This window comes from Tuber melanosporum (assembly GCF_000151645.1).
Source record: "Tuber melanosporum whole genome shotgun sequence assembly, scaffold_25, strain Mel28".
NCBI classification, from domain to species: Eukaryota; Fungi; Ascomycota; class Pezizomycetes; order Pezizales; family Tuberaceae; genus Tuber; species Tuber melanosporum.
The window spans coordinates 87,981-111,320 of NW_003298919.1; the positions used below are offsets into that span (position 1 = coordinate 87,981).

The 23,340-nt window shown below is 48.3% G+C and overlaps 7 protein-coding genes; 3 read left to right on the plus strand and 4 right to left on the minus strand.

The window, feature by feature from the left end:
• Positions 1–335: 335 nt before the first annotated feature.
• GSTUM_00006202001 (uncharacterized protein) lies at positions 336–1,936 on the minus strand (the record flags this gene model as incomplete). XM_002838392.2 has 3 exons in its annotated part: positions 1,375–1,936; positions 1,139–1,306; positions 336–1,084 (listed from the first exon to the last, which is right to left on the minus strand). The coding sequence occupies exons 1-3, from the start codon at positions 1,892–1,894 to the stop codon at positions 336–338; spliced, it is 1,437 nt and encodes a 478-aa protein (XP_002838438.1). The 5' UTR covers positions 1,895–1,936.
• A 2,266-nt stretch (positions 1,937–4,202) lies between these two features.
• GSTUM_00006203001 (uncharacterized protein) lies at positions 4,203–6,878 on the plus strand. XM_002838393.2 has 4 exons: positions 4,203–4,964; positions 5,053–6,004; positions 6,216–6,376; positions 6,453–6,878. The coding sequence occupies exons 1-4, from the start codon at positions 4,540–4,542 to the stop codon at positions 6,616–6,618; spliced, it is 1,704 nt and encodes a 567-aa protein (XP_002838439.1). The 5' UTR covers positions 4,203–4,539; the 3' UTR covers positions 6,619–6,878.
• Positions 6,879–7,474: 596 nt separating this feature from the next.
• Positions 7,475–10,029, minus strand: GSTUM_00006204001 (uncharacterized protein). XM_002838394.2 has 4 exons: positions 9,216–10,029; positions 8,477–9,144; positions 8,257–8,400; positions 7,475–8,199 (listed from the first exon to the last, which is right to left on the minus strand). Exons 1-4 carry the CDS (start codon positions 9,409–9,411, stop codon positions 8,119–8,121), a joined length of 1,089 nt encoding a protein of 362 aa, XP_002838440.1. The 5' UTR covers positions 9,412–10,029; the 3' UTR covers positions 7,475–8,118.
• Positions 10,030–10,765: 736 nt separating this feature from the next.
• GSTUM_00006205001 (uncharacterized protein) lies at positions 10,766–11,812 on the plus strand (the record flags this gene model as incomplete). XM_002838395.2 has 1 exon in its annotated part: positions 10,766–11,812. Exon 1 carries the CDS (start codon positions 11,609–11,611, stop codon positions 11,810–11,812), a length of 204 nt encoding a protein of 67 aa, XP_002838441.1. The 5' UTR covers positions 10,766–11,608.
• Positions 11,813–12,932: 1,120 nt separating this feature from the next.
• GSTUM_00006206001 (uncharacterized protein) lies at positions 12,933–13,667 on the plus strand (the record flags this gene model as incomplete). Its single annotated transcript, XM_002838396.1, has 4 exons — positions 12,933–13,014; positions 13,068–13,174; positions 13,242–13,304; positions 13,419–13,667. The coding sequence occupies 4 exons, from the start codon at positions 12,933–12,935 to the stop codon at positions 13,665–13,667; spliced, it is 501 nt and encodes a 166-aa protein (XP_002838442.1).
• Positions 13,668–13,737: 70 nt separating this feature from the next.
• Positions 13,738–16,654, minus strand: GSTUM_00006207001 (uncharacterized protein; the record flags this gene model as incomplete). XM_002838397.2 has 10 exons in its annotated part: positions 16,508–16,654; positions 16,378–16,417; positions 16,200–16,278; positions 16,058–16,143; positions 15,493–16,007; positions 14,327–14,422; positions 14,177–14,248; positions 13,951–14,052; positions 13,806–13,867; positions 13,738–13,765 (listed from the first exon to the last, which is right to left on the minus strand). Exons 1-10 carry the CDS (start codon positions 16,613–16,615, stop codon positions 13,738–13,740), a joined length of 1,188 nt encoding a protein of 395 aa, XP_002838443.1. The 5' UTR covers positions 16,616–16,654.
• A 2,265-nt stretch (positions 16,655–18,919) lies between these two features.
• On the minus strand, positions 18,920–22,191 carry GSTUM_00006208001 (uncharacterized protein; the record flags this gene model as incomplete). Its single annotated transcript, XM_002838398.1, has 12 exons — positions 18,920–19,168; positions 19,247–19,334; positions 19,398–19,537; positions 19,601–19,780; positions 19,834–20,004; positions 20,057–20,758; positions 20,813–20,991; positions 21,062–21,287; positions 21,490–21,648; positions 21,676–21,842; positions 21,921–22,014; positions 22,123–22,191. The coding sequence occupies 12 exons, from the start codon at positions 22,189–22,191 to the stop codon at positions 18,920–18,922; spliced, it is 2,424 nt and encodes an 807-aa protein (XP_002838444.1).
• Between the last annotated feature and the right edge of the window lie 1,149 nt (positions 22,192–23,340).

The window sequence follows — 23,340 nt, forward strand, 5'->3', positions numbered from 1 at the left end:
ACGTGGAAAACAAAAAGGGAAATACCAAGTTGTGCACATTTAAAATAATTGATTTACATTTCGGCATTTGCTCAATTCTCGCAACCTCTCTATCAACCCTTGTACTGTACCAGACCAACTCCCGGGAATCGATATCAAAGTGAGAGCCTCCCCAAAGAGCTGTCACGACAAATCACTCGCATATTGTGCCTCAGCGCCTACCCTTCTGTGTGACAATAAAGCAACAATCACTACGAGAGGAAAAAGAAAAAAAGAAAAAGAAAAAAACAGCGAACCAATCAGAAGGTGAACTAATCCGATAGCGACCAGGTTTTGTTTTCTTTTGTTTTGCATCATCAAACCTGTCGCTCCTCCCTCCCCAACATCTTCACGATTCTCGCGTCGGCTAACCTGCTCTGCAGGATGTTATTTAGCCGGTTGAAAAGTTCGCTTTTCGAGCCGGTCAGGAGTATCTCGCTATTAGCTCTTGAATGTAGCTGGAGGTTCCTCTTTAATTCTGGCAGGTTCATATTCTCCAATTTCTTCGGGTCGTGAGCATACGAATCTGGTATGTCCATGGAATAATGTGATTCGCGGTTATTGAGATAGGTAATGCAGTGGTTCGGAAGCGAGAGCAATCGGCAGTTACCTGGAAGCGCCCCTGTGACCAATCGCCGTAATCCGGGCATCGAAATGTTTGTCCCCCTGAGATAGACTCTGGCAAGTTTGGGCAATGCAGCGAGCGGTACGCGGCAATCGTCATCCATACCCTGGTTGTGAGACAAATTCAATTGAACCAATGTCTTGTGGTGACAGACAATGTGGTGGAGCGAATGTACCCCTAGTCCCGTATTCGAAATATCAAGATCTGCCAGAGATGTGAGCAACATGAGCAAACTCAAGTCGTTATTTGAAAGTTGTGTATTTCTCAGGGAAAGTGTGGTAAGGGCAGAAAATTGATCCTGCTGGTAGAGGCTCCTAAGTATGAGAGTGGGAGGCTTGTTCGGAATAAGAATTTCGGAAGGAGACGATAACGGAGTTGACAGATCAAGCAATCTAAGCCCGGATCCACGGAATGAATCGAGAAGTTCCGGAGACCAGCAGTCTAAAACACAAGATTTCAGCCAAGTTTAATGTCATAGGGGACGATAGTGACAACTTTTCTTAGTAACCAGATCTGCAACTCCTTGTGCGGTATCCCCCTCAACGAGTTCGACGAGCTCACGCAAGTCCTTTTGTGGTAACAACTCTTTCAAAGCCCGATAGACTGGGCCGCCAACGGCGAAGGATTCCTGCAGCAGGGATGTCCCTTTATCAACCGCCGAGCCTAATATGTATTCAGATCAGCCCAAAGAATTGGAAGGGCTCCGAAGACCGATAGGGGAGAAGGCTCACCAGATTGCGGAGCTAGAACAACATTGTCCTCCAAATTACCCTTCCTCACATTTGGCTTCAGTTCTGACTTGCGTGGATAAGATCGGTGGAGATCGATGGAATGAATATCGCTTGAGCTGGGGTTGGGATTTTTTTCCTTTAAGGCCACACGTTTTCTCCCTGGACTCCCTGAAGCCGCAACTGTAGCATCCGTTTGATCACTTTTCCTTGAGCGTACAGCAGTAGCAGATGGGATAACTGCATTGGCCCTTGTCCTTGGACCTGCAGCTACAGCAGCAGCGGAAACACCCTCCAGGTACCCCTCTTCCGCACCGACCCGAGAAGAGATTGGGCCAGTCTTTTCGTGTCTTCTCATCTTCTTCCTCGGGGGGTGCTTGTCATCAGGGTCAGATTTCTCCTCCAACAAAGCAGAGCTCGGAGCATGGGGTATGGTGCCCCCGCATAACTTATCATCCAAGGAGGCTTCGGCGGGGTTGTCGTCCTTGTGTACCTTGAGTGCCACAGACTTCCTGCGAACCATGGTTTGACAAGGTGGGGACACTCGCTGATAGTGATGATGAATATAGTGTTGCCGAAAGTGACTAATATGATGAGAAGTGAGAATTAGCTCCTGGGCGAGTGTCAGGGGCAAAACTGAATTTTTCCGAGCAGAGATGTTTCTTAGTCAGTTGGTTCAAGCCCCATACCGGTATTTCAATAGGAGCAAGGGTAACAATACCGGTAGTACCGGTAAGGGGGTGGTGGCAGTTGGAGTCAACCACATGCCGACCCGGAAGTGCCGGCTCTGACATGTTTATGGTTAAACCCAGCATCCGCACAGCATTTGTAAAGGTGAGAAAAAAAGAAATGAAAGTGCAAGAAAAATCGAAATAATTGTGGAAAAGAGTGGACACGCAAAGGCACTGCACCGACTTACAGCAAGTTACCGATACCGGTAGTGAGCAAAAAACGCCAATCGAGGTCTACCCGTAGCCTCTAGAATCCTAATGAGCAATACACTCCACGACAATTCAATAACGAGTGCCTGCAATGGTTACTAGTTCTCTCCACGTCGGCCGCTGTAAATGTGCAATGGATGATAGGATATTAATAGCATACCGTAGGTATCAGAAGCCTTTCCCTGCCGGGGTTATGCCTACCGGTATCTGATCTAGATTGAGTAACCGTAGTAGAATCGGACCGAAGGACGAGCTGCAGACCTCTCCTTAGGCGTATGTGTACGAGCACAGTACTATGTTGTACTATACAAGTACAAATACACGTGGGAAAAGCAACGATAGAATCCCGGTCGATATCGTACCAGCGGTACCGGCACTTGTTGTGTTAGAACACAAGAAGAAGGGAATTCTGAATAGGGTAGAGATCGCAGGGTGGGGTGTGAATAGAGCGGGAGAGTGAATTGAAAGGGGGCTCTTTCGGAGATAGGAACCGGTAGCCGCTGTCATCGGCGTTACCTGGCTATGTTTTCGGGTTCCCGCCACCTGAAGGACAGCTCGCAGCTCGGAACCAAACCTGCGTAGTAGGTGTGCCAAGCCACTATAAACTAAGCGAAGTGATGGGGGCTGAGAGAGGAGGGAAATCTCTCTCTTTTTTTTTTTTTTTTTTTGACAGGGGAGGACATCATTATCACCATCATCACCACACATGCGAATAGAAGGCCTGTACCGGTACAGTACCTGAATGTGTTCGTACCGGTGCACACTGTTTAAGCACCGAAGGCCTAAGGCATAAGACAGACGGATAATAGGGGAGGATCAATCGGAGGAATGGTTTGACTATCAATGAAGGCGAAGGAGTATTTACGGCCCCTGCGAGGAGGGGGCATTGATTTCAATTAACCCACCACCGGTGGTCTACAGCATCATGCGCTGAAACATCAATGCTTCTCCATTTAATAGAAACACGCAAAGTCCATGTCCAGTATCAGCACGAGTACAGTACCGATATGTCCACGGCCATCACAGACACTGTACAATACTCGTAGGGCACTCGAATTGATCTACTCGAGTAATGGTGGGGTCATGCAGCCGCTTGTTTAGCCACACACCGGGGAACCGCATCAAAGGGTCCAGCAGCCGCTTGTTTTTTCGCTCTGTAACCCACTCGAACCTGATGCGGCCACTAAATCGTTTTCACCACACAGACAGCCCAGACAGACAGCCTTAGAGTTGATTGTTTTCTGGGGAAAGATACCGGCGCTCTATGGTTGAGTAGTCTACTCGATTGAGAGGGTTGATGTGTGAGATGGAATGAACCCCTCCCCCCCCGGCGGGCAAATTCACAAAGTAGTTATCCCGAGCACAGCACAAGGCTCGCAATACAGAACAGTAATACGGCATGAAGCATAAGAATTGAACTTACTCCTTACAACTCTCTTTACCAATCCATAGAATGTTGGGGAAGGTGAAAGGGAATGGAAATGGGATATGGGATATGGGAAATAGGAATGGAAAAAGTAAGTAAAGGTAAGAAGTAAGAAAAGGATCAGTGCAGATACAGCATTCAACAGAGAGACTGTGCGAGAATAATAATAATAGAAATCTGTACGAGTAGATCAACGATTGATGAAGGACAAGACATATGATACTTTCAAAGCTATAATACTGCAATATAGAAGAATAAGGAATGTTCATCAACCTTTTACGCCTTCTTCTAATTATGCTTCCCCTTCCTCTGAACTCCTACCTTACAGTATACCCGCATGCCCTAATCCTTTCTTCAACGCCCCATTTACCCCACCCCTCCGCGGATTATCCCATGCGATCCTCTCTCTCTTGCTTACATCAACACCATCATCATAACCATCATCATAACAGTCATCATAACCACTATAACCTTCATAACTATCCTCCCAGTTTTCTTCCCGTGTTTGCCTCCACTTTCCAATTCTCCTCCCTTCCTCAAACACCCCATCACAACCATCCCATCTCGCTACCGCAGCAACAACCCGCTACTTCCTACCCCCCGCCCTCTCCCAATACCGGTAGCCCTCGATTACAACACCCAGCCCACCGGGTGCGTAGCAGTTGAAATTAAGCTCCCCTCTTCCAACATCCCACCACAACCACAACCCGTTTTTTTCCCTTCCCTTCCCACTTACAACACCACCACTACCCACAAACCATAACCGCAACATAACCCACAACAGTCGCAAGCTCTTCGGCCATGACAAAGGATAGCATCCTTCTATCGCTCCCCGAAGAGGTCATCGAAAATACCCTCAAATTTATCCCAGATGACGACAGTGCTCTACTTGATATCAGTTTGGTCTGCAAGAAACTCTATCGCCTCTCGAACTCTCCATTAGAATGGCGGACAAGGTGTCGACGGTTTCGCTACTGGGAGCCTCGGCACGAGTACCAGAAAAAGGTCAAACACCCTCTGCCAGCTGAGGTGGATTGGAGGTCTTTGTTCGTTGAGAGGATCTATTCGTACAAACGCACTACAATGTTGTTGAATGAGATCATTTCCTCGCCTGTAGATCGAATAAACAAATTCAATAAAATCGCGGACATTGGCTGCGATGCGAAGGATTGCTTGGCAGAACACGCAAATGCTTCTGACGACGTTGAGGACGTTCTAGCTCGGAGGTGACTTCAATTTTGGTGTTTTTTTCATGTGCTCGGTTTTTCGTCGAGATACTGGGGAATAGATTGATATACTAACCCATATTTCCAGATGGTATGCAGCTGCCGCCATCCATTATATCCATAGGAGACAGGCCATAATGGGATGGAAGAAATTGGCTTCCGGGGAGGACATCTCTCTTGAATATGCCCTAGGCTGCTTTGAGCTTTTTATCCTGAAGACACCGGAAGGCGATATCGACGACATCTCAGGGATACTCGACGAGTTAGCCGCCCGGTTCAGGTCCGAGACCGCCAATTTTGCGGACATGTCGACGAAAGCGAAGGCACTTGCTCTGTGTACATACATGAATCGGGAAGGATTTCGGGGAGCTTCGTACGAGAGTTACCGCGCCCTCAAGAACGCCTTCATTGGCGTTTCCCTGCGTACAGACCGTACGAACCTGCCACTAACCGCAACAGCAATATACTGTAGTCTCGCCACTCGGGTAGGCCTAGCCGCGTATCCATGCAGTTTTCCGTATCATGTCTTGGCGATAGTACGCAACGAGGATGGAAACTACATTTATCTGGACCCCTTCCGCGGAGAAGGCAGTGACCTCCCTGTTCAGGGCCTAGAACATCAGCTGAGCGAGTTGGGAGTTGGAGCCACAAAGGATGAATTCCTATGTCCATCGCCAACCACCGACATTGTCCTACGTACCTCACGCAATATACTAGAGTCTCTCCGACGTGCTCCGGGGCCACCCGATATCCAGCAGGAAGCTGTCGAAATTGACCGTCATTCAGCTCTATATGCGGCCCTAACAGCGTCAGCGCTATTGGGGCCGCGGATCACGCTGAATGTGGTACAGCATATGGCAAGACGCATCCAGGACGAGTATTCCATGGACGTCCAGTTTTTCGAGGAGGACATAGTCCCCAAGCTGGAGGACCGGAATGCGCGGGAACTCCTGTTAGAGAAGTGCGGAGAGCTGCGGGCAGAGGATTCTGCTCAAAGACCCGTTTCCCGGAGAGAGAACTCGGATGGGAATGACGTTAGGGTATGTGCTCAATCACTGCTGTTCCGATTGGTCCGAGTGCAGACCCATCGGGAATAAAGATGCCAGGATTCGGGATGGGGAAATTTTGGGGTAGGGAACACCCCAAAATATACATTATAATACCCGCTTGAAAATCATTCCGAATCTGGCATCATTCCCACATGGATCTACGTGGGGAATCTGCAATTTTCTGACTATCTTGTTCGACTAGTACCGTGTCGGAACTGTCTTCGTTCATAAACGATATCCATTTCAAGGGGTAGTGTTTGGCTGGTCACGAACGTGCGCTCCAAGAGAGGGAGAGGAGTGGATGCAGACTATGGGTGTTGACACTTTGAGCAGAGGACGGCACCAACCATTCTACCTTGCGTTGTATGTTCACCTCCCCCCCCACACACACACCCGAGATAGATATCTTTATAAGGAGAAAAAAATAACAAAAATACAGAGTGATGGACGGCAGCGTACGCTACGTAGCAGAAGAGAACATCGTCGTTTCCCAAACGGACCCGGTCGAGTCTCTGAAAAAGCTGGCGGGCAAGTACTTTAAGAGATATTCCAGGGCGGAGAGAATGTTTATTTCCAACATCCGCGACGAGTATCCCGACGATTAAAAAAGTTGAAGCCCCTATTTTCCCATCGCCTCTTTCTACTTTTCTTTTCCTTGTCAAGATGCATATTTCGAGGGAGGGGGCACGTCTAAACATCTATTGCTCCCCTCCTTCCCACTTTTCTCGTCTCAAATGCCGCATTTTCACGGTTGCATATTATCATTTGTTTGGCGCATCGATGGAGTTTTCCCCTTCTCCCTGTTCTTCTCTCAATATTATCACCTACATTAATCAAGACCCCGGCCACCATGATGTCACGTTAACCATTATTCTAAATTCCTCTATGTACAGGATCCTCTGCGACTTGGTGACTAGGTCCGAGTGATACCTCATGGACCTCTACCTACCATCCATCCAATATCTTACTAAAACCCCAACCGCCCCAAGCCACTCCCCCAGATGTGATACATAACTTATCATACCGGTGTTACTGCTCGTACACTTGACCTCTTCCAGCCCCGCCAATCCATATTGCACGAAACCACACCACAAAAGCTAACCCAGCCCCACCTCACCAGCACCCGTGTCCTCCAACCTCCCATACCATACCATCCCATCCACCGCCGTCAAAGAAAGGGTCAAGTCGAGTTGGAGTGCCCTCAATATTCGCGTAAAGTACAGTACACTACCAAGACCGCATCCCGCACATGTGGAGGTTCAACTTTATTTTAGTTATGATACAGTATTACGATATTGACTTCTCCGTTCGTTCCTTTTCCTGGGGGGGAGGTTCAGGGTTATCTGTGGTGGTGTCGTAGCGCTGCATTCCCTGGTGATGGCTTTGCTGGGAGGTAGGGGTGGGTATGTCAAATACTTCGCGATAACAATTGAGCTTAAAAAGGCAATGTAGGGAAAGAAATGTAAGCAAAAGGCTCCATAATAACCACAACAACAATTTAGCTCAAGAAGTCGAGCAATACAAGTAAAACTAGTTTACACGTAGTGAATAAAAAGGCTTAGCAGCGAGCAAGAAGTGAAGGGATGGTGAAAGAAAAGAAAAAAGGATAAAGTACGTGTACAGCACGAGTAGTATACATGATGGGATATACAAGTACAAGGACAAGGTCAAAGACAAATAAACTGGTTAGGATAATATAACATTAGTATTGCCGGTAAAACCACCCGGCAAAAGTCTCCGTGAAACGGAATTCTTGTTCCTCGTGGAACGGGTCCCCAACTCGCACAGACTCCAATTGCGCAAAGCCCCCCTTTACGCCACCGTAATCTCCGTCAGAGAGGGCTCCGTTTCACACAAAGACTTTAGCCAACTGACTACGCATCTCATCTGGTCTCATCCCGTTTCATCCCGTCCAGTGACAACTCCATTCCGCGCCCACAATGACCTGACCCCCCCAGAATCCCCTTTCCAGCGCAACGCCTATCCGTAATGATACGATATGATAGCAATGAGTCAGGGAATGCAATTATTATTTTGATTTTTGATCTTCTTTTTCCGAAAAATACCAGTAGTGTGATGTGAGTGTGAGCGAATGCTAACAGGAATCATCGAACGAGCACACCAGCATTTGCCAGGAGCGTCGAGATATCTTTATCTTCAAAACCATTGAGTTTTCCGCTCTCCAGCTATTCATCTATCGTTAGTATCACTCGCTATCTTTGAGAAAAGCGAAGAATAAATACCTGTAATAAAACAGGCGACGGCTGCGCAGATATTACCGCCGTGAGGTATCCGCTCACCAAGGTTTCTTCGAAAACCGCCCACGTGTGCTTTTCTGCCAATCGGTCGAGGTGCGTTTCCAGAGGCGTGCTGTCCGGTGGTAAGACCTTCCCGCTCGCCCGTCAATCATTGCCGACAAGGGTACGAGTAATTTGCCAGGATCAAGGGGAAGAAAAAGCATACCTCTAATAGCGCCTCAGTCTTCATCTTCTCGAATAATATACCAACGCTCCCGCCATCGCCGCCAAACATTTCGTTGACCACGGTTTCATCATCATCTAGTCCGTCTCCACCAACTGTAGGCCCCCAAGAAAAGCATTCGTTCAGCGCGTCTATCCCCTTCGCACCCTCGCATCGGTACGCCTCGAGGACACCCTGAACCATATAGTTTGTCGCAGTCTCCATCCACAGAGTGCTGACCTCGTCATTGAAAGCGCATGTCCAACTACTCAGGATCATGAACTCATTCAAACCTTCGCGGAGAGAAATATTTCCCCAGTATATCCGCTGCGCAGCTGGCAGGCCAGAGAACCCCATCTGGCGGTGCATCTCCTCCGTATTGCGACGGAGGTTTGACGGTGCAAAAGGGGTTTGCGAGAATTCGAACGCGATCGGGACATTGGATGATGGTGATGACGATGAGGTCAAGTCCTCAATGACGTTGCTAGCGCGTTTGCGTGAGAGCCAGGCGCGTGTTCGTGCACCGGATTGCGACACTCGAGTGAATGTCGGACTCGTTGCGTCGAGTCTGCGCAACAAGACTGTTGCGAAACGACAGATGCGCTGACGAAGGGCGATACTATCCGGGAGAATAGCATTGGGGTGGAGACGCTTGAAGGTTTGGGTGAAGGCTGATCATTTGCGCGAGCATATTAGCACGGAAGAAGCAGAAAAACTAAGAGGGACGGGGGAGGGTGATTACAATTGACCAGACGCATCCCCATATCAGCAGATTTCGCTGCGTCCGTCCACTCCTGCTTCGCGACATGATCATCTAATCGCAGTTGTCGCTCTTTCAGAAGGCTAGATGTACAGAACCATAGCAGGTAGTCCAGGATCAATTCGTCAACATGCAATCTTGTAGTCACTTCGTGGGAATCCATATTTGCGGCGGGCATCGCGCCGACTGGTCGTAGTGGTTGAGGTAGATCTGCGCCGATAGATTGGATATGGGAGGGGTATTATTGGAGAAGAGAGGAAGGAAAGAGCGAGGGTGGAGGGGATAAGGAAGATGAAAATATGGATAGGGGAAGTGATCACGATGGGGAGAAAAGAGATAGGGGGGAGGGGGGGGGAGGGGGGCGGTGGGGGGGTAAAAAAAGAGTGAGAGTTGGTGAAAGAGGGAGCGGAAGGGACTAAAGAACTTTACTCTGTTTGTTCTGTGCATGGTATGATATAATAGGTATATCTCCTTGATGTAGTTCTAACCTCCATGTGGAGATAAACCCCGTATGATATAAATATCGCATCTGGATGTTTGTTCCCTTCTTTTTTTTTCTTTTTTTTTTCTTTTCCTTCTACTTTCTAATTCGTTCTCCTTACCTCGCTCCTCTGATACCGGCAGCTCACCGACGCCTTAGGTTTGCTTCCCTTTCCCTATTTTGCAAATTCCTTCTTGTTTTCCCCCCTTTCCTTTTCTCTACTCGTGAAGGGAGTTCAAGGGGTAGCCCGACTAGTGTGTGGGGAGGAGGACCATCTCGCATCTCGCCCATCGCGAGAAAGCAAGACATGCAGACATGGAGGGAGCCTTTGGGGGAAAAAAAAATAAAGCGAAGGGAGCGGTCCGGAAGGAGAAAGTGAAGAGTTTCAGGAACGTCCGTGCGCTGAAAAGGATATTTTAATTTCCTTCCCGTGCCAAGGGGTACCAGCACCGCACTGTATACTTGAGTACAGCACAGCAAAAGCAAAGCACAGCCCTGGGGTTGAAGAAATAAAGCGCTTTTCGAGTGAGATATCATGAGTACAGCAGTTTTCTTGCTTTTCTCTCCTTGAAATATTGGCGTACATGATACTAGTACAGTATTGAAGAACCAGTAGTAGTATGATATCTCGTCACGTAGTCTGGGGTAAGAGCTCAAAGGGATATTTCTACTGGGATAGTACGAGTACAGTGTCATGTTGGTGCAAAAACATGATGAAAAGGGATCTCAGTTCGTGTTTGTGTGATACGGTGCCGGTACAGTACCGGTACAGTACAAGCTCTGTGCCCATGGTGTAATTTACAGCAATTTTGACTGACCCGGATCTTCTCTACCCGTGCACTATTTCGGCGCTGTATCATACTCGCTGCACAGTACGGTAGGTACTGTACTCGTACAGTACTCGTACATTCAGGTGCAGTGTGCGCAGCACTGGCACACTTGTCCTGGGCTATTTTCAAGCCTTCAATTCCTTAGAACCCGTGCCCTTTGTCCACGGCAGATCACAAATCACTCGCCTCAGAGCTATCATACTCCTTCTCATCCATTCCCACCACTTATAACATTACCCCCTTAAGTCATGAAGCCCTCGTATTCCGCTTCCTACCGAGTGGCCTGATACCGAAGCCCGTCCCGCTCGTTTCTCTGCCCTGAGAACCTCGATCGGGGAATAACGAGTTACAGCAACGTCCCGTGGATGGTACAGTACAGTACCGTACTGGGCCAGCCATGCTTCAGCGTTGGGGAACAAGACCGGTTCGACAATGATCTCCAAGTCCGCATGACGCACACGATTTTTATGAATATTCATTGGTCGCCTTCAACGGCATTTGTCTTGCCTGCACTGGTATATCTTGTGCAAGGGGGAAAAATGCAGCTCAGATTTGCATGCGCGTGTGCTCGCGGAGCCAAGAGTTGGGAGGAAAGGTTCAAGATTCGAGTACCATCGATTGCAATCTTTCACCTCGTCCGCACCGGGGTATAAGCACTATATTCAATGGGGAAAAATTGTGAAAAATTGCAGGATTATTTTTTTCCTGCAGTTTTTAAGCAACATTTTCTGGAAGAGTTTTCTCACTTGAAAAGTTTACTCTTTTCTCTTAACTCCCGCCGAGGGTAACAAATGTTAGTGGCTTGAGACTTTCCATCAGGCACATCAACTCTAAGAAGGATCCACAATATCTATCTCAATAATTGGACTAAGAAACGGAAAAGGATTTTTACTAGAAGCTCTGGAAATGTTTAGTTCAATTTTTAACCTATTTTCCGTGGCTATCTTCACCAATATTCACTTGTTCTGGGAGTGCAAAGTCAATGTCTTACGGTGGTGTGGGCAAGGTCAAGGATTGCAGCCGATGGTATGCGATGACATGTTAAACACATTCCCCCGCAATCGATGGTATTTTGGACCCTTTCTCAAGAGTTAGACCCCGTCTGTCGTGCGCTCGCTCAGTATTCGAATCATTTGCACGCCGCGCAATGTGCACAACAACTTCGGGATGTTTTGTTGGTACGGTATGCAATTATTCCCTGCCCGAGTGCTCTGAGCTCAATCAATGTCTACAGTTGGTGCAGCGCACGAATATCTCCGATTGAATAGGGCCCGTATTCCGGTACCGCCGGGGTTTATCATATTGAGCAATCCCGTGGCTGACAGATCTCGGAAAATGTTTTGGGAGCCTGCTCGAGAATTTGAGACCTTGTTGGGTCTTATGTACGTGTACAGTACAGTACATCTCCACGCTTTCCCAGAGAATCGAGAGACCGATCTTAGACACTGCACAAACATCTTTTTTCTCCTTCCCGCGTAGAGAGCGGGAGATACTAAGCACTCTAATACTTGAGGGCTCATCCTCCGGCCTGGTAGTGGGAGTACCGTAGCATCTCATGTATGATTCCTTGATCGTACCGTCTGCGTTTTGGGGAGAGTGAGCAATCCACACGATGCTGGATGTCCTGCCTGGGCCGATTATCGCTCCGGCAGCGCCCGCTCAGAACTCCATGTCGGGTATACATCTCTCTGTACCTCGCTCATTTCATGCCGCTGTTCTTCATGCTAAGAACTGCTCGAGGCTTCGGGAACGCTGAGGCATGGTGATTTATTGGGGAGCGGAATGGCGTATATTCGGTGAAAGAGACACGCTAGAAACATGCAGACTCAAGACAGAACGGGCGGACGGGTGGGAATCCCTAGAATATCCCCCTTTCCGTCAGGATACCGGTAGACTAACGGCACTCGTGGCATTTCATTCTGAAGATAGATAGCACTTAAATTATACGGTTCCGGAATGCTCCTAATAATATACCAGATTGCCCATTCGGATATATAATCCAGATATGATCTCACCGACGCTGAGTGAAACAGTTTCTAAAATCCCGCTCGGCAGCCTGGAGAAACAAAGGGTAAAAACCAATGTGTGGGATATGGTGCACTGGATCATGAAAGTTGTCTGTCTATCAATTGTACGGGCTTGTATCGTATGCGACTATATTTGTGATTAGGTAGATGGTGCGCTGGGTATGATAGGGAGATTTGAGTTCGTAGGCATCATAGACTAACTTACTGTGCAGTACTAGTACAGTACATACAAAGGCAGAGTGCAGCTTTGAGCTGTTTTTTCTCACGCCTCGGAAATGTCCGTCTTGGCACACCATTCCTGCGGCTCCAAAAAGGTCTTTTGTTGTCTAACCTTCGAGCAAACGCCTCCGCAACTACCATCATGGGCTCAACAAAGACAAAACGCAAGGATGCCGGAGATAAGAGTGCGAAGCGCAAGAGGAGAAAGAAGGCCCGCACTGAAGGTATGCTTTTCCTAGCGATGGGGAGAGGGGACGGCAGTTAATCGTGGCAGTAGTTTCCTCTAGTTCCGAGAGCAGCAGTAGCGACAGCGAGAGTGAAAATGAGGCTGTTAGGGAACCAGTGGAGGGGACTCGAGTTGAGGAAGAAGAGAAGGCAGAAGCTGTTTGTATTTCCAGCCCCTTATAAAATTGGTAATAAAAGACAATACTGTAGCTAACAATAAGATCAGCCCGTGACAGTCGAAGGTTCCGACTCTGACGCAGAAGTTGACGCTGCCGCGAAATTTTCTAAAGTACCATACCCAGCCAAGTTACCCCACCACCTAGTCACCCAATCCCACCCATTAAAACCGATGAAGGAGGAACACCTAGCTAATGAAAAAATGAATCAAAAAAAAAAAACGCAGAATGGCAGAATCCCACCCCAATTGCAAGACCTCCATGACTCCCGTGCCGACGAAAAATTCCAAGAGTACTACATGACCTACATCACCCGTGAACACGCCGACGATCTCGAGACTCTTCGCTCAGCGCCAGACTTCACCGATCGCTCCTTGCCACTGCTCATCCGTGCGCTCCGTTCAGGTGTGGACATCTTCAACAAAGAGGAGAAAGCAACGATCGTCGGTCTCGCTCAAGAGGGCGAGACCCACTAACCTGTCGAATCCGTATCGATGAGCCGGTTGTCGACAACGTAGTCCCTTGCACGGAAGGTGGGCGTTTTTTCTAGGGATGGCCAGAGAGGGGGAGGTTTCTGGTCGTTAAGAGAGCGCTCTTCACGGCGGATTAGTGACTCTGTGCTATCGAGTTTTGCGCTGGTGATTTTTATGGTTGTTGAAATGCGGGATATTAAGACCTTTTTACACACATAAAGAAATTACCATTTCATATCGTTAGCCTGCGGTCTGAGATTTGTGGAAGTGATGGGAGAGAGAAAACCTCGAGTAGATCAATCTGCCGATACACATTCTTCAATTCCATCGCGATGGGAACCAACCGCTCCGCCGTCGGCTCTATGATATTCGATATCTGTGATTGCGTCTACCATACCCCTCCCCATACCCTCCAAATCAACATCACATCCTACTCCTCCGCAGCCAAACCGTGGAGCAAGAGAAAAATAAAGTAAAAGAACAAAAACGAAAAAATAGAAATAGAAACCCACATCCTGTAACCCATCCTTCACCCCACACAAGTTCTCCTCACACTCACTCGTCAACCTACCAATATTCGTCGCCTAAGATAACAAACCAATTAGCCCAAACCCGCCACCACCCACCATGCAAAGTATGGAGGGGGGGGGGATAAAACAAACCAACGGCGCAAACAGTCCCGACCGAATATACCCCGCTATCTCGACCGCTACTTCGGGCGGTAATTCGTACTGCGGGTTCATATCTGGCATTCCCTCCTTTTTCCTATAGCGAGTGAGCGGGGGAGGCGCGGGGGGGGGACTACGAGTGGGTTAATTTTTTTTTTCCCAGTATGATACCGGTAAATTGGGATTTGGTATTTGTGGTGCGATGAGATGGCGATGACGATGGAGATGGATGGGGGAAGGAAGGAAGGTGGGGTCCGTGCGTTGTGGGTTAGGGTATCATGACTTATTGTTATCGCATGAGTGTGGGAAGGAGAGACGGAGTGGGGTGGAGGGGTGGTCATGGGGGCTCACTCGGGGGTTGTTACGGGGTCGGTTTTAGGTGTGGGGGGTTGGGGCGGCGGGTGTATGGTATGCGTGTAACCTTATGGGACGGGTTTCTTACACTTTTATCCTTGTACTACTAGCACATCCCTTGGGTTGGGTTTATGCCATGTATTTATGGTATAGTGACTATCTTGAGCTATGATAGGAGAATGGTAATGTGGGTGGTTTTGAAACTTGAAGAATAGTTTGCATTCTTACTCGTACTGTATCAAAATGTCATGATACTACCGTACCGGTACTCCTTACTGTGTTGCACCAACAGGCTAGCCTCCTTCTTGGCTTCGCTTCATCCTCTATCCGTCCATCCATTTAATCCGTCGACTTGCAACAGGATACATAACTTGTGATAAAAAAGACACGCACACACATAAAGGAAAAATAAAGTAGAAGAATATTACAAATAAATTTTTTTCCTCCTCCTATGAATATGAAATGAAAGTAGGAGTAAAAAAGGGGGGGCGGGGGCTATTCGTCGTTACTGCTTTCGAACTAGGTGTCTATCCACATGAAGGAAATATTGCGGGGATGGTAATGATGAAGGAGGGGGGAGGGAGAAGCCCGCTATAACAATGACAATGGGTTGGGGGTTACAGGAATAGAGAGAGAAGGGAGGGATTATGCTGAGAAGGAGCGGCCACGGTTACGGCCGCCTCGGCCTCCCTGCTGGCCTCCCTGGCCACCTTGTTGACCTCCCTGACCACCTTGCTGACCGCCCTGTTGTCCCGGAAATGCGTTAGTATTGGGCAGAATATCAAATCTCTAGAATCTTCAAATACCTGGTTGTTATTGTTGCCAGCATTGTTCCCAGCATTATTATTTCCACCCGCATTTCCTTGGCCGACAGTAAATTTCGTGCAATCGTCCTGGGCACCACGCTGGGCAATCGGCATGATCACCGGCTGGTGATTGGACGCACTGGCCATAGTGCATATGCGGTAGAAACCCGCTGGCAGACCGTCCGCAACCTCGGCCTCCAACAATCCGTTTCCGTTGCCAGCATCATTGATACCTTTGAAGAAAATAAAGTCGTCGGCGTTGGGCGCAGCAGTGGGTGTTAAGCTTCCACCGAGATCTTGGACGGTTACGTGCGTGTGCCCGACGATTATACCGCCATTGAGAGTTTGTGGCGCAGCGTAGTATGTGTTTGCTGGATTGGTGAAGGAACCAGCAGCTAGGTTGTCTACTTGTACCTGCACCGTGAAAGCTGTGTCTGGTTGGAGGTCCTGGCCTGGCTGCGGGTTGATGATGATACTTGATACCATGTTTGCTGTCGATGGGATATCCCCCATGACTGCCATTTTGTTAGAGTGGGCCCGATCATGGACAAGCGATATGGCGTACCAATTCCATTACATGATCCAGCCTGTACTTGCAGACCGTTTGTCAATGTCTTTCCGGTACAGAAATTGATAAAGTTGGCGTCATCTCTAAAGCGCCGTTAGCTCCCGTTCAAATTATCCCGTTTGAATGAGGTGTAACATACGTAGCAGAATCGGCCTGACCAGCTTCAGCTCCACCCTCTTGACCAGTCGCCTGTGAAGCTTCCTGAACGTTCGCAGGGTCTAAAAGCAGTGCGTTATTATCCTGGTTATTGTTTTGGTTATTGTTCTGGTTGTTCTGATTGTTGTTCTGATTGTTATTCCCGGTATTATTATTGTTACCCCCGTTATTCCCTCCACGATTGCCTCCCCCATTGTTATTCTATTACAGCGCTCAGCAAAACTTACTTTTCCAAGCTCGGGGGTAAAGAGGGGCAAGTGGGGTGCTGGAGAGGGGAGGAGAAAAGCGTACCTGTCGAGGAACTAAGTCCAGACCTCGAGCGTGGACGTTATATGGGGAAGTAGCGGATGCAAGCCCCGCAGAGGCGAGCAGAACAACGGAGAAGACAGGAACAATCATAATTGCGCTTTTCAAAAGTCGAGCTTAGGCAAAGAGTACCGGACGAACAAATGCGAGAAACTTGAAAAAAACTCCCAAAGAATGGTATAGAATAGAAGCTACGATCAACGTAATCTCGGCCGGCGAGCTAGAAAGTTAGGAGGAGGAAAAGAAAAAGAAGGAAGAATGAAAATAAAGAATGAAAACCCCTTTCCCTTAGGACTTTCGGTAGGCTGGTAACTAAGGTGTTGGATAGAGGTGAAGAAGTGGAGTGGGTAAGAAAAAAATAAATCTCGAGTGAAGGAGAGTCTTGGAGTCTTTTATTTCATGTCCATTCTAACTAACTCCTACTCTGCACTAGTACCGGTACTCCTGGGATTCCAAGTTTCTTCTTTGTTCCCCTCTAGGGGTATTGCCGCTCCCCGTACAGGTTCTTTGCGGTTGTTGGACGTTGAAACCATATATCACCACGACAACGTATCGGGCTTGTTTCGAAGGAACCCTGTAGCCATTTTCATGCACACGGGACAGTGTTGGCTCTCGGGCCAGTCGGGGGACGTGCTCTTCCTCTCTCTCCCTTCATCATTGCTCCTTCCTGATGAATTCGGGGGGGAGGGGGAAGGTCAAGGAAATGTAGCGGGTCTACTTGTTGGAGACGAGGGGCGGGTTAGTGGAGCGGAGGAAATAGGGGGGGGGGTGGAGAACGAAAATGCCCGTCACTGCACGATAAAGTTAACCTTCAGTTGGGCGCTACACTCCTTTGGCTACTAAGCGACGGTCTTATCCTTCCTATTAGGGTAATTGGGGTTGTAGTGGAGTCTTCTGGTTGGGGTTTCATCCTGAGGCTCGTCCCTGCAACAACCAGTGTCAACTACAGAAAAAAAGGAGCTGAGCAGTCGAACTCGGGGCTGTCAAAAGTATGCCCAGGGATGAGCTTCGGGTCTCCATCTCAGCATCCAAGAGGAAAGAAAGGATTACCTACTACCTACTCGAGTACCAGTACTATCGGTAGGGTATTCTTCTAAGAACCCCTACCCTAATGTCCCTAACCAAGGTCCCAAGACCCCCCAACCCCCCAACCTCAAAAATCCCGCCTAGTAGTACAAAATGCCCTCAAACCACTACCGTACTTCTCCGAGTATGGTACTAGTATCATAATACCAGTATTATATCATACCCGTATCATACCATAAGGTACTCTACCGGTAGTATTTTACCGGTATCGACATCCAGGACTGTACGAGATCGTTGTGTTGCTCCACTGCCATGTTTACCAAACGCGCCCCAACACCCAGCCCCCCACCGTATTGGAATGTGCTCATAAGCTGTGCTGTGCTACATTCCTAACCCCCTCATGAGATCCAAAGAATCTTCTTTTAGAGCAATTGTCTCTCCCCCCTCTCAGTTACCGTCATACTGGTAGTCGTTTAGGCTCAACTTCAATAACAAATATAACTTTACTAAACTCACTACGGTAGCGAGGAGTCCAGGGCAGCCATGTGAGGGGCCACCGTGACACTGTGGTACAGTACTGTAGGGCCCAAGATTACTTGTATTAGCGCAGGGTCAAGCACGCAAACCACATGCAAGAAGGGTGTTGAAATCCCGGGGCGACCGAGACTTCAGGAAGGGAAAGGGTGCTAACTCGAACGGCCGTTGTCAGATAGATCTGTTCCCCAATGGATTGGATTTCGCATCCTACCACCCGTACTGTACGAGTACTATTTTATCAGAGTGGAATTCATAGTCGGTTACAAGTTGCTGACAATATCCACTGTCCAGACCAAGGGCAGCACCGTTTTTCTCGAAGAGACTCCGTGTGTATATATTTCGCACTATTATGGAGGGTGCGCTGTGCCTTGCGGGATTGCTGCTGCTGCTGCTGTGGCTTCCTTCCCAGGACTTCCGGGAACCTTACGAAACGCGGAGAGCTGTTTCACACACCGTGCTTGCTCAATAATCACTAATATAAATTCACTCTACCGTACCTTGCCGACAGACCGTGGCATCTAGAAAGCCTCCCCCAAATAGATGTCTTGGCTCTAGACTTTCTGTGGATGAAAGCCGCCAAATGTATTGACCATGCTAATTCCCAACAGATGCACACACACATTTAGGTATGAGGAAGAAGAAGATTTGTGAATTAGAGGCGCATAGGATAATGGTGCCTGGTTGGATAAGGTAGGTATTGCATCAGTATTGAAGTGCGCTGTTCTGAGTACACCAGGGCCAAACAACGAAAGAAGACTAGTCTCATCCACAACATTTAACTCTAAAAGCCTAATGTATCCTGCGAAATCTCACTCGCCCGTGTTCCCCGACACTTCACAACGCGTCCCTCGTCTTGAAGAACCTACTAGTGATTACCATGACTTCCCCAAACACCTTATCCACGGGACCTCGCACGAGGCCATTCTGAATCCACTTGGGAAGCTTTGAAGCTATCCTGTCCGTGGAATACCTTCTGTCAAAGAGCGCGATTACGGCGTAATCCTCTCTGTGTCTAATAGCCCTACCAATGCTCTGGTTGACGGCCCTCATGCAAGCGTTCTCGTAGAATTCCCTACCAGCCGCCTTCGCAAAGGCATTGCATGCTGTGGTTTCGGAGGATGGCAAATCCATGGAAGCTCCGCAGTAAGAACTCTGAGCCACCTTCTCCGCATGTTCCAGCTTTGCCCGCCACTCAGCGGTATTGCTATTGGGGAAGGGCAAACCGACCATGATGATCCCACGGCCAAGACTGGTTATATTATTGTCCCCGGTCAGTCTTGTAACGCTCTGAGTGAAGGGTGCGAGACCGTACTTGTCGTTGAAGTTTATCCCTTCTGACATTTTCCCGCCAACAACTGACAGGAGAAGACCTCCTTTGCCGCTGTCTATCGCTTGCGCATACTCTCTGAGCACTTCTTCAACACTGCTTCCGTCACTGGACTCCCGGAAGACCTATAGATTTGAGTCGCGACATTAGCAATACGTCAGAGGGGATAAAGAATAGGCTACCGGTACCGTTTTTCGATCTTCGAGACGTTCCCAGAGGGATTTGGCGGCAGTGTTGGATGCGGGGGTGGGCTTCTTGCGCCATTGGGAAACAACGAATTCCAAATATGCATAACTGGGAAAGAAGCAAACGACCCCATGCGGGATCACTTGACAGAGGTTTACGATAGCCCTACCCAGCTCCTCAATCTGAGACCATTAGGGGACGAGAAGAGCAGTAGTTGAGCTGCTGGAGAACGAACCATGGCAGGCTGCATTCGTTTCTCAAAGGTGAACTCAAACTCCCTTCCACCTGGTCCTTTAGTTACCGGTAAAGCAGTTAGGTTCTCTTTCGGGATGACATGTCCGCAGGATAACGTGCGTATCTTTTCCTTTGGCAGGTAAGGGAAAAGGTGGTTTGTGTAGTCGTTCATCTAGTACTAATTAGAAACCGCATCTTTAAACGCATTTGCAAATACTTGTTACCGGCTCCATTGTTCCGCCGGCTAGTATTACTGCCCTAGCTTCCTCCACGATTTCCTGGAAATGGTGAGCTGGATCCAACAGCATATACCTGAGACATGTATCATTTTTATCCTCGGTTTTACCATGGAAAAGCTTTCCCTCCGCAGAAGGGTTTGTCAAGGCCAGCAAGAAGCCCTGGATATGCGTTAGAACGGGTATGGAAGCTGTTGGCTGGAGGGCCTTGGCTCCTCCGGGTTTGTTAGGTAGCTTGTTCTTCTCCTGCTCTTTGGCCTGCTTATGCACGATGTAGCCTTCCACTTTGCGCGCTAGCTTGCTCTCGTTAAGGTATGTTTGGAGTTTGTAGAAGTTGACCTGGTCGATCCCTTGCATAGCCAGAAGGTCGCCTGGAGCGATAACTCCTTCTTTGGATTTCTTGGAGATTTCTTCTAGGTATGATGCGAGCGACGCTATGATTCGCAAGGTCTGCATGACGTAGACTTTGTTCTTACCCTTTAGTCTATTTTTAAACCTTGCCAAATAAATGTCGAGTTGAGATTTGGAGCGCTGCAGCTGAGCTAGAGAAACCGTAATAGAGTAAATTGACGATATCGCGTTTATCAAGTTATGTGCTTCGTCTACGATAACTATATGGCCCTTTAGAGAAAGATCAAGCGCCTCGCGAGCTGATTTCTGAAGCAAGAGTGGGTAGGGCAAGGTGACTATCTACAATCCCAGAAGCTGTTAGGATGTTAGAATGGGCAAAGGAAGGAGACTTACCTCACTAGGCTTTATCGTGGGTCTTGATGCGTAGTATGGACAAATACCCATCTTTCTTCCAAGGGATGCCAAATCTTCGATATCACGGATCTTGGCAAGTGTATGGTCCCTGAAATCACGCACAGCTACTTGGTCATCCCTTCCCGGGAGAAATTCGCACCGTGATGCTTCAGAAGCCCCTTTCGCACCGGACTTGGGATTAGCGGCTGTGCTCTGTGGTACCTATATCGAGACATTTATGCAGCATACCTGATCGCTGTAGCTCCAAACATCTCTCGTTGATGGCAGTGGGGTTCCCAAGCTTTGTAACTTTGGGATTTATGCAGAGATTTTTCCTCGAGCCGAGCGATAAATGTTTCACTTCTTCCTCCAAAGCCGAACCCTCTCCTCCAGGGGAAGACGGAGGAAACTTGACACGGCGGAGTTCGTTGATGAACTGGGTCAGCTGAGAATGAGTTCTGGAGCAGTAAAAGATCTAGAAAATAGTTATTATTAAATGCTTATGCTTATGGAGTGGGAAACCTTGCCTTGGTTTCATCTAGGAGTTCTGATTCTTCGTCTTTTGCCTCTTTTCCCGTTGGCAAGCCTAATCTACTGCGTTGTTAGCCTCCCCGAGAAAAAAAACGAGTGATCTCTCGTCAATCAAGTCAAACGCACTTCTTCATCAAAGCAACAACCGCTGGTGAGAGCGCATCGCCTCCCAGAGAACCCTGAGCACCACCGTCTTCGTCCCCGCTCTCATAATCTTCTAAACAAAACTGGGCTTCATCGCCGTTACCATCAACCTCAACTTCTATTTCGCCTTTCTGTTCACCAGTTAACCATACAGCAATGTACTAAATGAGCTGGGCAAAATGGGATACCCGTCGTTTTATCTTCAGATTTGAACTGCTGTTCGCGAGCTGCTTCTCCCTTTTCTCCTTCTCCCGAATATCCGCAAGCCGAGCTTCCATATCAGCCTTCTCTTGCAATAGATTCTGCTTCTTCTCGTCCCTGGCAAATTGTTTCACCCAGTCGGGCGCTCCATCGTCTTTTCGTTCCAATCACGGAAATCAGCTCTCACACACCGCCATAAAAAAACCTACCAAATCCCTCATATGGTGTTTACCTTCTCCATCTTCTTTCAATTGCGATTCTATCGATTTTGACTTATGTTCGCGGAGCCAGGTCAGGGCACCACATATCAAACTCAGAGATTTACCCTACCATCAATTAGGACCAAATCCATATATTATGTTCTGTTTCGCCGAGTGTGCTTACAGTGCCTACAGTGGATTACGTTAGTGGGTGCTGATTCTATATGAGGGAACGAAAAATTCTACCAGTTGGCGATTCGAAAATACCAATACATCCATCCTCAATAGTTGTGTAAACGGCATTCATGAACTCGACTTGAATCGGGTAGGGAGTATAGGGGTGGTGGAAATCTTTTTCCTGTTTGTCTGCCATAGCTGGTTCTTTGATCGCGAGGAGTGTTGGGAAAAGGATCGGCGGAGTAGAAGGACGCGTAAATGGGTTTAGCAATTGGTATGGTTGATGGACCGCGTTGTTGTCATGGAAACGGCGTTGTTATGATACATCGGTAGCGCCGAACGCTAGGAACATGCTCGCTCACTCGGAATATGGTACTCATAGTTGGGTTTCTGTTCATGTTCACATCCTCGAACCCACGTAGACCTACCTACTCGATCCTTGGCGGCAGGGCCTTCCGAGGTCCAGCTGCCCAGCCAGCGTCTTGGGAGTGTTTGAACCTTGAGCTAGTCACAAAACCTGATTCATTCCGGATCTGCTTAGACTGCGGCTTAGGGAGTAGTAGTGAATGCTGCAGAGCTTATCTCTAAGTACCGGTAGTGATTGCCTCGAAAGTCAGACGCAATGCCCGAAACAGGATTACCATAAATCAGAAACATTGACATTATACTAGTATTGGGTTATATATCGTAGCGCTGGAGTACACTCCTGTTTTACACCAACCAATGTATCGGTGCCCGACCGCCTTTGGCCGTACATCTGTAATCGATGATCCGTGACTCCCCTCTAAATCCCGTCTTCCCCACAGCAAAACCCGCCTCTTTTCATCACTGGTGTTCTAGCTGTGCTTCTCTTTTGCGCACGAAAGGGTCTCCTTTTATCTGTGTTTATGGTCTCTCTTCTCTTGAGGATGTATCTGCTACCATAGTGAATTCAGTGTTTGAAAATATAATATAGTTATAATTAACCTCAGGAGAAGAGAAAAGCAGTCCAAATCCGGCTGCCGTTAGTGTAAGTACCATACTCAGTCATGTTTGACAGCGATATTATATGGGGTGCCTACTTGCGGATTCCAGAAATATTCGGCCGCCTTGGTGCCAAGACATCCTAATTTGCATCTGAATGAGCAAATATGGGGGCCAAGGCATGCCGATACTTTTGGAATCCGCGAGTAGCTAGCGCAGCGATTGAGATTCCATGAACCAATGAACGCCCGTGTTATTAAGAGGAGCCCGTGGGTTGAAATCCTGCCCTGTTGGGAGATTGATAACCGTGGC

Excerpts from the sequence above, each read along its gene's own strand:
- GSTUM_00006203001 (XM_002838393.2), top strand. The coding sequence starts at position 4,540 with ATGACAAAGGATAGCATCCTTCTATCGCTCCCCGAAGAGGTCATCGAA. Across the intron at positions 6,005-6,215 it reads CGGATGGGAATGACGTTAGG|TACCGTGTCGGAACTGTCTT; the intron begins GTATGTGCTCAA and ends TTGTTCGACTAG. Across the intron at positions 6,377-6,452 it reads CAACCATTCTACCTTGCGTT|AGTGATGGACGGCAGCGTAC; the intron begins GTATGTTCACCT and ends ACAAAAATACAG.
- GSTUM_00006204001 (XM_002838394.2), bottom strand. The coding sequence starts at position 9,411 with ATGCCCGCCGCAAATATGGATTCCCACGAAGTGACTACAAGATTGCAT. Across the intron at positions 9,145-9,215 it reads GGGGATGCGTCTGGTCAATT|CCTTCACCCAAACCTTCAAG; the intron begins GTAATCACCCTC and ends GCAAATGATCAG. Across the intron at positions 8,200-8,256 it reads CGTCGCCTGTTTTATTACAG|CTGGAGAGCGGAAAACTCAA; the intron begins GTATTTATTCTT and ends ATAGATGAATAG.